The sequence below is a fragment of the Aspergillus puulaauensis genome, chromosome 6, assembly GCF_016861865.1.
Source record: "Aspergillus puulaauensis MK2 DNA, chromosome 6, nearly complete sequence".
Taxonomy (NCBI): Eukaryota; Fungi; Ascomycota; class Eurotiomycetes; order Eurotiales; family Aspergillaceae; genus Aspergillus; species Aspergillus puulaauensis.
Genome location: NC_054862.1, coordinates 2,342,946 through 2,354,768, shown reverse-complemented (window position 1 = coordinate 2,354,768; position 11,823 = coordinate 2,342,946). Strand labels below are relative to the sequence as shown.

General features: G+C 54.5%; 7 protein-coding genes across 7 annotated transcripts; 3 read left to right on the top strand and 4 right to left on the bottom strand.

The window, feature by feature from the left end:
- Positions 1-173: 173 nt before the first annotated feature.
- On the top strand, positions 174-1,559 carry APUU_60919A (fumarylacetoacetate hydrolase family protein; the record flags this gene model as incomplete). Its single annotated transcript, XM_041694211.1, has 3 exons — positions 174-528; positions 578-919; positions 970-1,559. The coding sequence occupies 3 exons, from the start codon at positions 174-176 to the stop codon at positions 1,557-1,559; spliced, it is 1,287 nt and encodes a 428-aa protein (XP_041560065.1).
- A 51-nt stretch (positions 1,560-1,610) lies between these two features.
- APUU_60918S (NAD(P)-dependent alcohol dehydrogenase) lies at positions 1,611-2,876 on the bottom strand (the record flags this gene model as incomplete). Its single annotated transcript, XM_041694210.1, has 4 exons — positions 1,611-1,853; positions 1,904-2,462; positions 2,530-2,819; positions 2,871-2,876. The coding sequence occupies 4 exons, from the start codon at positions 2,874-2,876 to the stop codon at positions 1,611-1,613; spliced, it is 1,098 nt and encodes a 365-aa protein (XP_041560064.1).
- A 406-nt stretch (positions 2,877-3,282) lies between these two features.
- YFH7_1 (phosphoribulokinase/uridine kinase family protein) lies at positions 3,283-4,011 on the bottom strand (the record flags this gene model as incomplete). Its single annotated transcript, XM_041694209.1, has 1 exon — positions 3,283-4,011. The coding sequence occupies one exon, from the start codon at positions 4,009-4,011 to the stop codon at positions 3,283-3,285; it is 729 nt and encodes a 242-aa protein (XP_041560063.1).
- A 433-nt stretch (positions 4,012-4,444) lies between these two features.
- On the top strand, positions 4,445-5,455 carry APUU_60916A (SDR family oxidoreductase; the record flags this gene model as incomplete). The annotated part of the gene is made up of 5 exons (XM_041694208.1): positions 4,445-4,520; positions 4,568-4,626; positions 4,682-5,056; positions 5,126-5,323; positions 5,372-5,455. 5 exons carry the CDS (start codon positions 4,445-4,447, stop codon positions 5,453-5,455), a joined length of 792 nt encoding a protein of 263 aa, XP_041560062.1.
- Positions 5,456-5,527: 72 nt separating this feature from the next.
- Positions 5,528-7,943, bottom strand: LAC9_3 (lactose regulatory protein lac9 and GAL4-like protein; the record flags this gene model as incomplete). The annotated part of the gene is made up of 4 exons (XM_041694207.1): positions 5,528-5,579; positions 5,627-6,435; positions 6,505-7,172; positions 7,223-7,943. The coding sequence occupies 4 exons, from the start codon at positions 7,941-7,943 to the stop codon at positions 5,528-5,530; spliced, it is 2,250 nt and encodes a 749-aa protein (XP_041560061.1).
- Positions 7,944-8,327: 384 nt separating this feature from the next.
- On the bottom strand, positions 8,328-10,069 carry APUU_60914S (uncharacterized protein; the record flags this gene model as incomplete). Its single annotated transcript, XM_041694206.1, has 5 exons — positions 8,328-8,978; positions 9,031-9,262; positions 9,322-9,489; positions 9,535-9,877; positions 9,925-10,069. 5 exons carry the CDS (start codon positions 10,067-10,069, stop codon positions 8,328-8,330), a joined length of 1,539 nt encoding a protein of 512 aa, XP_041560060.1.
- Positions 10,070-10,852: 783 nt separating this feature from the next.
- On the top strand, positions 10,853-11,743 carry APUU_60913A (uncharacterized protein; the record flags this gene model as incomplete). The annotated part of the gene is made up of 3 exons (XM_041694205.1): positions 10,853-11,059; positions 11,131-11,385; positions 11,456-11,743. 3 exons carry the CDS (start codon positions 10,853-10,855, stop codon positions 11,741-11,743), a joined length of 750 nt encoding a protein of 249 aa, XP_041560059.1.
- Positions 11,744-11,823: the final 80 nt, after the last annotated feature.

The window sequence follows — 11,823 nt, the reverse complement described above, 5'->3', positions numbered from 1 at the left end:
GCAGACTCAGACTGCATGGGAATAGTACAATGACTCCAATATAAGAGATCCTTTGCAGCTCGGGATGTGGACAACCCGATTGTGGAGGGGGGTATACTTAAGACATCAATTCCCACTCGCCCACCTTGAACTGCATGTATTAGACGGTTCAGTAACTCTAGTCAAAGTCCATCATGGCCTCCCCCAAGTACAGTCACCACTTCTCTGTCAATAACCTCCCGTACGGGGTTGCCTCGTCGCCAACCCAGCCCCGACAGTGTGCCACTCGTCTCGCCAACACCGTCATCTTCCTCGGTGCCCTCCAGCAATCAGGGCTTTTTGACAAAATAGACGCTCTATCGAATGATATATTCTCCAACGAGACCCTAAACGAGTTCGCCGCCCTACCGAAGCACACCCATACCGCGGTCCGCGCCCGTCTACAAGCCACCCTCCGCGACCCAGGCCTGGATGCCATCCCAGCAAACGCAAAAGCAGATATAACAGCCGTGCAAATACACCTCCCGATCTCAATACCCGGGTTCACAGGTAAATACGCACTTCCCATTCCTCCCTAAACAAATGCCAACTCTTGCAGACTTCTCCAACTCCCTCAACCACGTCCAAAACGCCGGCCGCGCAATCCTCAACGACCCCTCGCCGCCCCCAGGCTTCTTCCACTTCCCAATCGGATATACGGGGCGGGCATCGACGGTCGTTGTATCTGGTACCCCAATCATCAGACCCTCCGGACACTTCTATGATCGGACGAACCCGGCTCCCAAGACGGTAATCCATGGACCCTCGCGCGCGCTGGACTATGAGATGGAACTAGGTGTGGTTATTGGAAAGTCACATGAATGGGGGTCGGGGAAGGGATTGAATGCAAAAGACGCCGAGGAATATGTCTTCGGGTTTGTGATTGTGAATGACTGGAGCGGTATGTTTCTCGCGGTATATATAGCATGATTTGTATACTAACAGATGCAGCCCGGGATATCCAAGGCCTCGAGATGATTCCGCTAGGTCCATTGAATGGAAAGGCCTTTGGGACATCGATCTCCCCCTGGATCGTTACGACTGATGCACTGGCACCGTTCAGAGCCTCTGCGCCGGAACCGCGTGTTCCTATTGCAGGGCATTTGCAGGATGAGAACGAGGGCAATTATGATATTGTTATGGATGTTGAGATCCTACACAGACCAACAACTGCAACTGCAGACTCGGGTCTGACTACCGACGGAGACAAGTATGTCTCGCATATTGCCACCGGGCCGGCGAGGGAGCTATTCTGGAGTCACCGGCAGATGGTGGCCCATCTTACGAGTACGGGATGTGACTTGCGTACAGGAGACCTCCTTGGAACAGGGACGGTCAGTGGGTCTGTAGATGGGTCGCATGGGTGTCTGTTGGAGAGTACGAAAGGGGGCAGGGAGAAGGTCAAGCTCGCTGATGGGAACGAGAGGGTATATTTGCTTGACGGGGATATAGTAAGGATGAGCGCTGTACTCGGTGACGAGTCGTCTGGGGTTGGATTTGGGGAGTGTATTGGCGAAGTCCTGCCAGCTAGGGTTGATTGATATGATTAACGTAATCCTATTGTGCAACTGAAGTCTATTCACAATAATAGATCACTGCTTGTCCTGATACCCGTGGATGACAACCTTGATGACGCTCTCCTTGCCCTGCCGGACCAGCTCAAAGGCGTCTTCTGCCTGCTCGAACGTAAACCGGTTCGTGATCAGCTTCTTGACATCGATCTTGCCGCTGGCAATGAGGTCTACTGCCACCGGATAGCACCCTGTCGAATACCGGATTGACCCGCGGATGGTCAGGTCTCTGATGCAGGCCGTTGTGATAGGAAAGACAACATTCTGTATAGTTAGCATTCCGCTATGATAGTGATATAAGGAGATGTAGTTACCTCCTTGCCCATGCCCGCCTGCACATACGTCCCCCCCTTCTTCGTCAAATGCACCCCAGTCTGGATACAGCTCTGGGCCCCCGTCGCCTCAAGCACAACATCCGGGCCCTCGCCCAGGTTGAACTTGTCTTTAATCAACTTGGCAACCTTCTCGCTCCACTCCGTCTCCTCCACTCCCTCCGGTCTGGCCGGCGGCAAGAACACGCCGTCCGCACCAAACGACTGCGCAAAGTCCAGCCGTGACTGGCTGATATCAATGCCGATGACCTTCTTTGCAGCGTATGCCTTGCTCACGGCCTGGCAGAGTAGGCCGATGGGTCCGCACCCAAAAACAACGACTGTCTGGTTCGGGCGGACATTGCCGACCTTTGTGATTTGTGCAGCGACAGCAACAGGCTCGACCATTGCGCCTTCTTCAAGGTCCATGTGGTAGGGGATGGGATAGCAGAAGTCGGCTTGTGTAATGTAATACTTGGATAGGGTTCCATCGTGCGGTGGCGTCGCTGCAAAGACGGTATCTGGGCACAGGTTGTAGGAGCCACTGCGGCAGTAGTCGCAGCTAAAAAGACAATTATCAGCCATCTAAACTCACTTTAGGAGTGACGGGAGGATGAAGAGATACATACTGTCTACAGGGAACCCCTGGCTCAACAGCAACCTTCTGCCCGACCTTGAGGTTCTTCACGGCCGATCCAACCTCTGTGATAACACCGGAGCTCTCGTGTCCAAGCACGATGGGCGACTCGAGGATGAAGTCGCCAATACGGCCTCGCTGCCAGTAATGTACATCGCTGCCGCAGATTCCGGTCTGGGCGATTTGGACGCGCACATCCCAGGGGTCTTTGAGCGGAGGGACGGCTCTATCTTCGAATGCGACATCCTTGACGGCGCGCAGGACGAAGGAGGGGTTTGTTTCCTGACAATTCCGTTAATATCCAATTATTTGAGAGCCCAGTACGCGCCTTACAGTCATTGCCAGGACTATACGTTGATATGGGACGGGTTCGGGTCGAGGATGAAGTCCTGCGATATGGATATTTCCAGCTCGCCATTACTTATACCATTCGAAATCAACAAGAAAAAGCCAGCTGATGGCATTCCCCGCGCACCAGAACAGCTCTGCCCCTCTCCGCTGTGCAACGTCACTGCAGTGAAGCTCCAGGCCGAGTCGGACGCCCCACCCCGTTCGACTGCGCCTGTGGATCTTTCATGCCATAAGAATTATTCCATGTGATGTACTGATCAAGATTAGTGGAGTGCTTATTACAGCTTGGATCTTCCCAGAATAGCAGTTTTGCCGGCTGTTGTGAAGTACGTATAGTATAGCGTTGATACTCCTATACAACAGGAACATTATATGGAAACGATTGACTGATGAGCTACATCGTCTCGCGCAAGCTATTCACCACTGATTCCACCTTCCCCAGCTTCTCCTTCACCATGACTCCGTTCAGATAGTCGTTCTTGTCCACCCGCGCAAACCCATCCTCCAAACAGCGCTCAATCCCAGCCTCAACATGCCTCCTGGCCAGCCTCTCTCTCGCCTCCTGCAGGTCAACATCTACAAATACACGATAGTCCACCAGCTGCCCAATATCCCTCCACTCCGGCTCGTCAAGCAGAATGTAGTTGCCCTCCACAATCACAATCCCGACATCGCTATCAATCGCCACACCGCCAGCAACAGGATCCTTCGTGGCATGGTCAAACGTCGGCGCATACAGTTTCTCTCCAGGTGGTAAACCTCCATCTGCCCATTCCCTTAGCCTCTTCATAAACGCAGAAAATGCCTTCACGTCGAATGTCCACGGCGCTCCGCGACGGATATATGCCTGTTCGCGCTCGCCATCTGGGAGGGCGTCCAGCGCCGAGCGCGGAAGGTGAAAGCCATCCATGGAGAGAACCATTGTCTTGGGAATGCTGTCACCCGATTTCCCTTTCTCTGCTGTTACTTGTCGGGCCCTGTTGATCTGTGCACCGACGGCCGTGGCGAGTGTTGTCTTCCCTGACCCAGGTGCGCCGGCAATGGCAACGATGTACCGGCTTTTGGAGTGCGATGAGGCGAGCTGTGTGATTGTGCTTGCGAGGCTGGTGTACTGGGATTCCATCTTGTAGACTTTTCGTTTCAGTACTTTGATATTGGTATAGACGGCTACGAGTAGACGCAGGGTTTCGCTTACTGTATGGGACAGACGCACGAAAAAGGTGTATACACCAGGTTCCCAGTACAAGAACAGCCGCCCGTCCCCCCGAGGATAAAAAGAGACAAGAAAAAAGAAATATGAAGCTCGTGGACCGAAATGCAGGCGCAGACACGCGGCGGACGCCAACAGGCCGAGTCGGAGTGCAGCCCTCCGTGCGCGGACGAGATGTCCGGCCTGCTGCACGCCACTCCGTCTCTGTTGATCACGGCGGGGTTAATTCGATAATGCTGCTTCTTAAGAGTCGCGGTCGCGGGGTAGTTAAACAATCAATCAAACATAAGTGTTCTCTGGGAATCTTTGAACCTGTTGTGCATACCCTAAGTGCCCATACAACAAAATGGTCCTCTCGCAACCGCAAAACCAGCACGTCACAAAGGCTTTTGACCTGAGCGGAAAGGTCGCAGTCGTTACAGGTATGGACTATATCGAAACTGCTATCTAGCTCTAACATGCAATCCAGGAGGAGCACGCGGTATCGGCCTCGAAGTCTCCCGGGGTCTCGCTGAAGCGGGCGCAGATGTATATCCCAATGCAATACAGCTTACTTCTTAGACTGCGATACTAACAGGCCCAGGTAGCTATAATCTACAACACATCCAACACAGCTGACGCGACGGCCGCCGAAATCGCATCGACGAACAAGGTCACCGCGCGCGCATACCAGGCCAACGTGTCCAACAAGGACCAGATCGAGAACACAATTGCCCAGATCAAGAAAGACTTTGGGAGACTCGATATCGTCGTTGTCAACTCGGGCATCGCATCCTCCGTCCCGGCTGAGGAGTATACCACCGAGCAATGGCGCCAGATCATGGACGTCAACCTGGACGGCGCATTCTATACCGCACAGGCGGCCGCAAAGATCTTTAAGGAGCAGGGACATGGCAATGTGATATTCACGGCGTCTGTCAGTGCGACGCTGGTTAATGTGCCTCAGAAGCAGGCGGCGGTACGTTACCAAGCCCTATCTATCGTATAATCCATCGTATATACAGCTTCAGAAGTCTAATAGCAGCAGTACAACGCTTCCAAAGCCGGCGTCGTCCAGCTAGCAAAGTGTCTCTCAGTCGAATGGGTGGACTTCTGCCGCGTCAACTGTATCTCGCCTGGATTCATCGCCACGGAAATCCTCGACCACCACCCGAAGGAGTGGAGGGAGAAGTGGAACGAGATGATTCCTGCCAGGCGGATGGCCCAGACATACGAGCTGAAGGGGGTATGTATCATCCAGCGCTTTATACTTGGAAATGTGCTAACATCGCAGGCGTATGTATTTGCGGCATCGGATGCGTCGAGCTATATGACCGGAGCAGATATCATCATTGACGGCGGTTACACTCTTCCTTAGAACTGTCATTATATCATTATATCATTACAATCTATAGACAGAAATTACATTTACTAGATTGGGTATCGTCAGTCACTCAAGCACAGGCAACCTATTCATAAAGTCCATAATCGTCGACTCTTGTCTGCACGGCATCAGTAGAATCCCAGTATAAAACAGCAAGAAACTCACATAATTGTATCCCCCCCATCCAACTGGCCCATCTCCAACGTCGGCCACATCAACGGATACAAATTCGCCAGCTGTGTCTGCGGCGACTCCTCCGTCGGCCTCCCCCAGCCATCAACACTACTCGGCTGGAGATAACTCCCACAAAGCGACTGGATAACACCCAGACAGCGCTGCGCCGTTGGATTCAGCAGCGCCATCGACTCCAGAACCTCCACGGCCTGCACAACCTGGTCCCGCCAGCCCTCAGCCAGCGGTGACTGCGGGTCATTCCGCAGGCAGATCACTGGGATCAGGATGGCCTGGAATAGGAAGTATAGCCCGTACCAGCAGGCCATCATGGTACGCTGGTCAATGCACACCCGCCAGAAGGTGGAGATGAGGTCGACGGCTTCTCTGGCGGCGTGGAGGCAGCGCTCTATCGCGAAGCCGATCTGGGCGTCGTTGCTACTACCGCCGCCACTGGGAGCTTGGCCCGTTCGCGTACGCGACATGAGCTGGCCCACTAGGAACGGGCGATACATCAGTATTCGGAAGTTCCGGTACCGCCATCGGAGGATGGCATGGCAGAGGGTGAATTTCGGGGGCTGGAGGGCGGTTTCGGCGAAGAAGGGAGGGAGCTCGGCAAGCCAGCCGCCGATGTACTGGTCGTCCAGGGCAATGAGCTCGGCTGCTGACGGGAGAGGATGGGAGATTATCTTGGAATAGATGTGGCTGGTGGCGAGGTGGAACTGGGCCTGGGCTCGCAGATGTGTGTAGATGGTTGTCTCTGCAGCGGGGATGGGCATCCGTCGTGTGCCGGAGGTGATGTCCTATTGATATCAGCTTCATCCTGTTTATACCCGGCTTCTAGCCCGTTTAGATGGTTGTGGTATACTTACGCTGTCGTGCGCATTCAATGGCAGCTGGACGTCGACGCCCTGCTCTGGAAAGTCGAGCGGGCGAGAGAAGGTGATGATCGCACCGATATCAAAGATATACAGACCGTACCACACCCTCCGCCTCATTTCCAGGGTCAATAGAGTAGCATCCCAGGTTGGGAACTCCTTGTGGAGCCCGATTCCCATTGCCACGCGCCGTGCCAGGCCCATATAGTTGTACCCGGAGTTCGGCTTATTGCGCTTCTGCAAGTAGTTTGAGATGAGTGTCAGTGCTTGCACCAGGACTATATTGCCTGTCTCTAGCACATCAATGGATAGTCTCTCCTTGGCCGCGTCGAACAGCGCAAAGTCGATATCGGTGGGCTGGGTGGCGCTGGTGAAGACGCCGAGAGCCGATATCACAAACAACAGAACATGCCATGCGTTACCAGATGGCCGGGGAATGATTTCCATGAACTGCGCACGGAAGGTAGCCTCATGGACAATGGGATATGAGCAGTGGTAGAGGCGGAAGTAGGCGTCCACAAACGGCTCCAGCTGCGACATGGAATTCAGGGCAAACGGGATGCTGGACTGGCGATGGTAATCTGGCTGCGTATCAGACTCATACGCAGTAGCGTCTGGTCTCGTATCTGTCAGTCGAAGCAGCGCAGCTCCAGACGCCGAACCTGCCAGTGTCAGCTCTCGTTAACCTCTACATACACAGCGGCGTACACACCGAGATAACCTCCCTCATTCGACCTACTCGTCAGACTTGCCATGCCATCTACGAACCTGTCTCCGCCGACCGTCCCTGCCCTCTCGTCCCATTCAAAATTACTGCTCGACGGCGGCGTCTCCAGCGAGAACGCCGTCGTTCCAATAGACCGCGACTCCGAAACAGGCCGCATGTGTGGCCTGGGATGCTGACCCACTGAATCCACCATTACTGGATTAGCAGACACTCTAGCCCGATGGTGAGTCTCCAAAGAAGACGTGGGAAGAGGCATCTCATGCCGACTGGGGTCCACATGGGCTGTGCCGGACGAAGCCAGGCCGTTATCAAGGGCCGGCTGCTGAACGGACTGCCCATCCGCATTATAGGTCTCACTGTCGTATCCAAATGTCAAACCATCCAGACGGTCATGGCCGTCCCGTTCATCGTCCTGCTGCTCCTCAGGCATAAACCGATGCAGCAGCGCCTTGGTCCGGGCAAGCTCGTTCTCCACCTTGGACAGGTACGTCCGGGTCAGAGGCGTGCGCGCGGACTTCTCATACGTACAGGCACGGGCGAACTTGCCACAGAGACGACAGACGGGGATTGTCCTGTCGCATTTGGACTTCCTGCGGCGGCATTCCCGGCAGGCCTGCTCTGCTGTGCCTGTGCCTGTGCCTGTGCCTGTGCGGCTGGGCAGGTCGGAGTCGGGCGCCGGAGTGCGACGACCGGGCTGGGCGCTCATGCCGGTAATCGGAATCGGATCAGCTGGAATCCTGGAAGCATGGAAGCCTGTAAGACTAAGACTAGGGGATGAATTGGAGTTGGAACTGGGAAGAGAGATGGACTGAGGCCGGACTGCTGCTGCTCCGATCTCCCCGGGGATGTGGGGCTTACGTGATCGGAGTTATCCCGGTAGTTATGTGCAGATGACGCAGGTATTTATTTGGAAGTGAGAAATAAACTAGAAACATAGATTACACGAGTTGTATGTGGCTGAATGGGCGAATGGCGAATGGCGAATGGCGAATGGCGAATGGCGAATGGTGCTATACAGCTGGGCCGCTTGCCCTACTTAGTGACATACAGAAGCCTCAACAAACACAAGTGATACCGCAAGAAACACAAACTAGGCATGCTCTGAATGCTCTGCACTCTCCTTGACTCCTTCGCCCTTCACTCCAAATACATCTCTGGATGTGACCGCTGCTGGCCCGTCAAACACCTCTGCAATCTCCTCCAGCGAGTGCCCCTTCGTCTCAGGGAACACAAAGTACGTCACAGCAAGAACGACGACGTCAAACGCACAGAAGAAGATGTAGTATCGCCAGCCAATATTATCCAAGGCCACCGGGTTGACGAACGCCAGGACGATCAGCGAGCTGTAGACGGAGAGCAGCTCCACCGTCAGGCCCTTGCTTCGCGTCGTGTAGGGGAAGATCTCGGTTGGATAGCCCATCAGGAGAGGAGTATAGGCTATATCGTAGTGGAAGTAGAAGATAAAGACAAAGGCAATCACCGTCCGGCCCAGGGCTGAAACTTGCGTGCTGTCGAAGACTGCAGAGCATGCCGTCCAGATCACGAAGGAGACCAGCATTCCTGCTGCAGACCAGAGGAACAGAGTACGTCTGCCCAGACGATCGACGAACATGGCGGCGCTCAATGCAGCAATGAAGTTGAAGACCTGCAGGAGGCCGTTGATGAGCGTTTGCGTGTCTGTGTCGGTGACGCCGACGGTGTCCAGCACAAGCGTGAGATAGTACGATACGACCGCAACTCCCTGGCTCAATTAGCACGCAAGATATAGAAGTAATCAAGTATCGAGTACTCACGTTCCACTGCGCAAAGGCACCAATGCAGACAGCAATAAACGTGCGCTTGCGGTTTCCTGGGGTCTTGACGAGTGCTGTCCAGCCTGTCTCTGCAGCCTGATGCTCCAGCTCAATCGTGCGCACAATTTCTGCCATTTCAAACTCGATGAGAGGATGTGACGCTTCTCCTGCTGTGTGGTGTTGTGCAAGAAGCTCGCGTGCTTCCTCCGTCCTGCCCTTTGCAACAAGCCATCTGTCTTATTAGCTACACTATTCAGGCACTCAGACATATCCAGTGCTAGACTAACTCACCGTGGAGATTCCGGTACCGCCCAAAAAAGAGCAACCTGGACCAATGGGAATCCGGCCTGGACAATCGATGGCACTCTCCACGTCCAGTCGTTGTTGAGATGCTTCTGCGTGCCGTAGCATGTCCACGAAGCCAGGATGGCGCCCAAGTAATACATCGTCCAGAATGCACTGATCCGTCAATACAGTCCACTTATATGAAATGATCAAACTCACCAGGTATACTTTCCACGGTGCGTCGGATACGCCAGTTCGGTAATCAGCATTGGAGACGGCTGCACAACCAGCATCGACCCAATCCCAACAAGCACTCGACTAAACACAAACATGCCGTATTGAACCGATGCCGCTTGGATAATCGATGCCACGATAATCACAACGGCTCCGCTGAGGAGTGTCCAGCGTCGTCCGATACGATCCGAGAGGATACCGACTACCGGGAGCGAGATGACACTGCCGATAGACTGGGCTGCGTTAACGACTCCGAGAACAGGTCCAGTCGGGTTGTCGAAGTAGTCTTTCCACTCTGAGATGGATTGGAGGCCGTTCATAAGCGATCCTGGTTGACGTTAGCACCTTGATAAGGCGGCCGTACAATGTACCCACCATCATAGCCTGCTACGGCGGAGGACAGGAGAGGGATCACGAGAATCAGATTCAGTTTAAGGAGATGAGGGATTCGAAGCCAGCTGTGGTCATACTGGGGGAGGACAGAGGCCAGTGCCTCGCCGACGATATCTTGGTCCTTCATGGTTGAGTATGCTGGGTATGACACTAGGGGTGAAAGAATCCGGGAAACCGATATACGGAGACCAGCTCTATATATACGACGGCATCAATACCCTGGCCAAGACGAGTAAAGCAACGAGGGAGCATGAGCAGGCCTAAATCTCTCGCGAGTCTCAGCCACAGATGATTCAATCGACCCAAACCGGGACAGGGAAACCTGCCTACCCCCCTTCTAGCCGGCTCCTGGGCCTGGCATGACTCGGGTGGAGCAGTAAAGTGACTAGCGCACGCTCCCCATGGGGAATGCACGCCAGCGATTGCCTGAAACGCCTGTACCGGAGCACTTCCGGTGCTGATCGAGGTCGGACGACGTTGGCCGTTGCTTCGGGCCTGCGGGGCCGTTGTATAGCCGCTTAACCGATATCAGTCCACGTTCTCTCTCGTATCTGGCCCTGGTCCGGACGGAATGTCCAGTCCACTGTCTCCTGCTGTGGCCCGCTCTCTACTGACTGTAAACATGGACTCCAGCTTGTCCCGGCCTGCCCAGCGGGGGGCCTACGGAGCAGATGCGAGCCAGCGGACGAGCACCTTGCGAGGCACAATGTAGTCTCTAAAGTCTTTAAAGAGGACAGAGAACGTTCTACTTCTAGGTAAACTCCTTCTCAAGTCTGCTCTATCTTTCTATCTTCTATTTCATATCTGTATCCGCCCGTTAACCCTACATCATCCACCACAGACAGCCACAATGACGACCCAACAAAGCATCAAATGGCCCACCCCCTCACTCCCTGACAGCGTCTTCAAAATGTTCGACATGCACGGCAAAGTCGCCATCATCACCGGCGGCTCCGGCGGAATCGGCTACGAAGTCGCGCGCTCTCTCGCTGAAGCCGGCGCCGACATAGCCCTATGGTACAACTCCTCGCCCGCCGACGAGCGAGCAGCAACACTCGTGAAAGACTTTGGCGTGCGCGCAAAGGCATACAAGGTGTCCGTACAAAACTTCAACGAGGTACATCGCTGTCCCCACGCCAACCAAAACCCCCAGGGACCTACAGTGCTGTGCTAAGCTAACCCACCCAGGTCCAAGCCGCAACAAACGCAGTCGTCTCCGACTTCGGCGGCCTCAACGTCATGATCGCCAATGCCGGAATCCCATCCAAAGCCGGCGGCCTAGACGACAAGCTCGAGGACTGGCAGCGCGTCGTGGACGTGGACTTCTCAGGCGCATACTACTGCGCGCGCGTGGCGGGCGAGATCTTCCGCAAGCAGGGGCACGGAAACCTCATCTTCACAGCCTCGATGAGCGGGCATGCGGCGAATGTTCCGCAGCAACAGGTACGTCAATCATTCCTATACCTGGATATGACGGTAACGGCGGTTGTGTACTAACAAGATGTCCATCCAGGCCTGCTACAACGCCTGCAAAGCTGGTGTAATCCACCTCGCCAAATCACTGGCTGTAGAATGGGCGGGCTTTGCGCGCGTAAACAGCGTGAGCCCGGGGTACATTGACACGCCGATTAGCGGTGATTGTGCGTTTGAGATGAAAGAGGCGTGGTATGGGCTGACGCCGCTGCGGAGGGACGCGGACCCGCGAGAGCTGAAGGGCGTCTATCTTTACCTGGCGAGTGATGCCAGTACGTATACGACGGGGGCGGACATTGTTGTTGATGGGGGGTATACTTGTCGGTGAATGGGATGGTATATAGACTAAATGATAGAAGCACGGTGTTTACAGGCTGGACTTGGTTGCTTTAGTAAAGTTGTAGGATT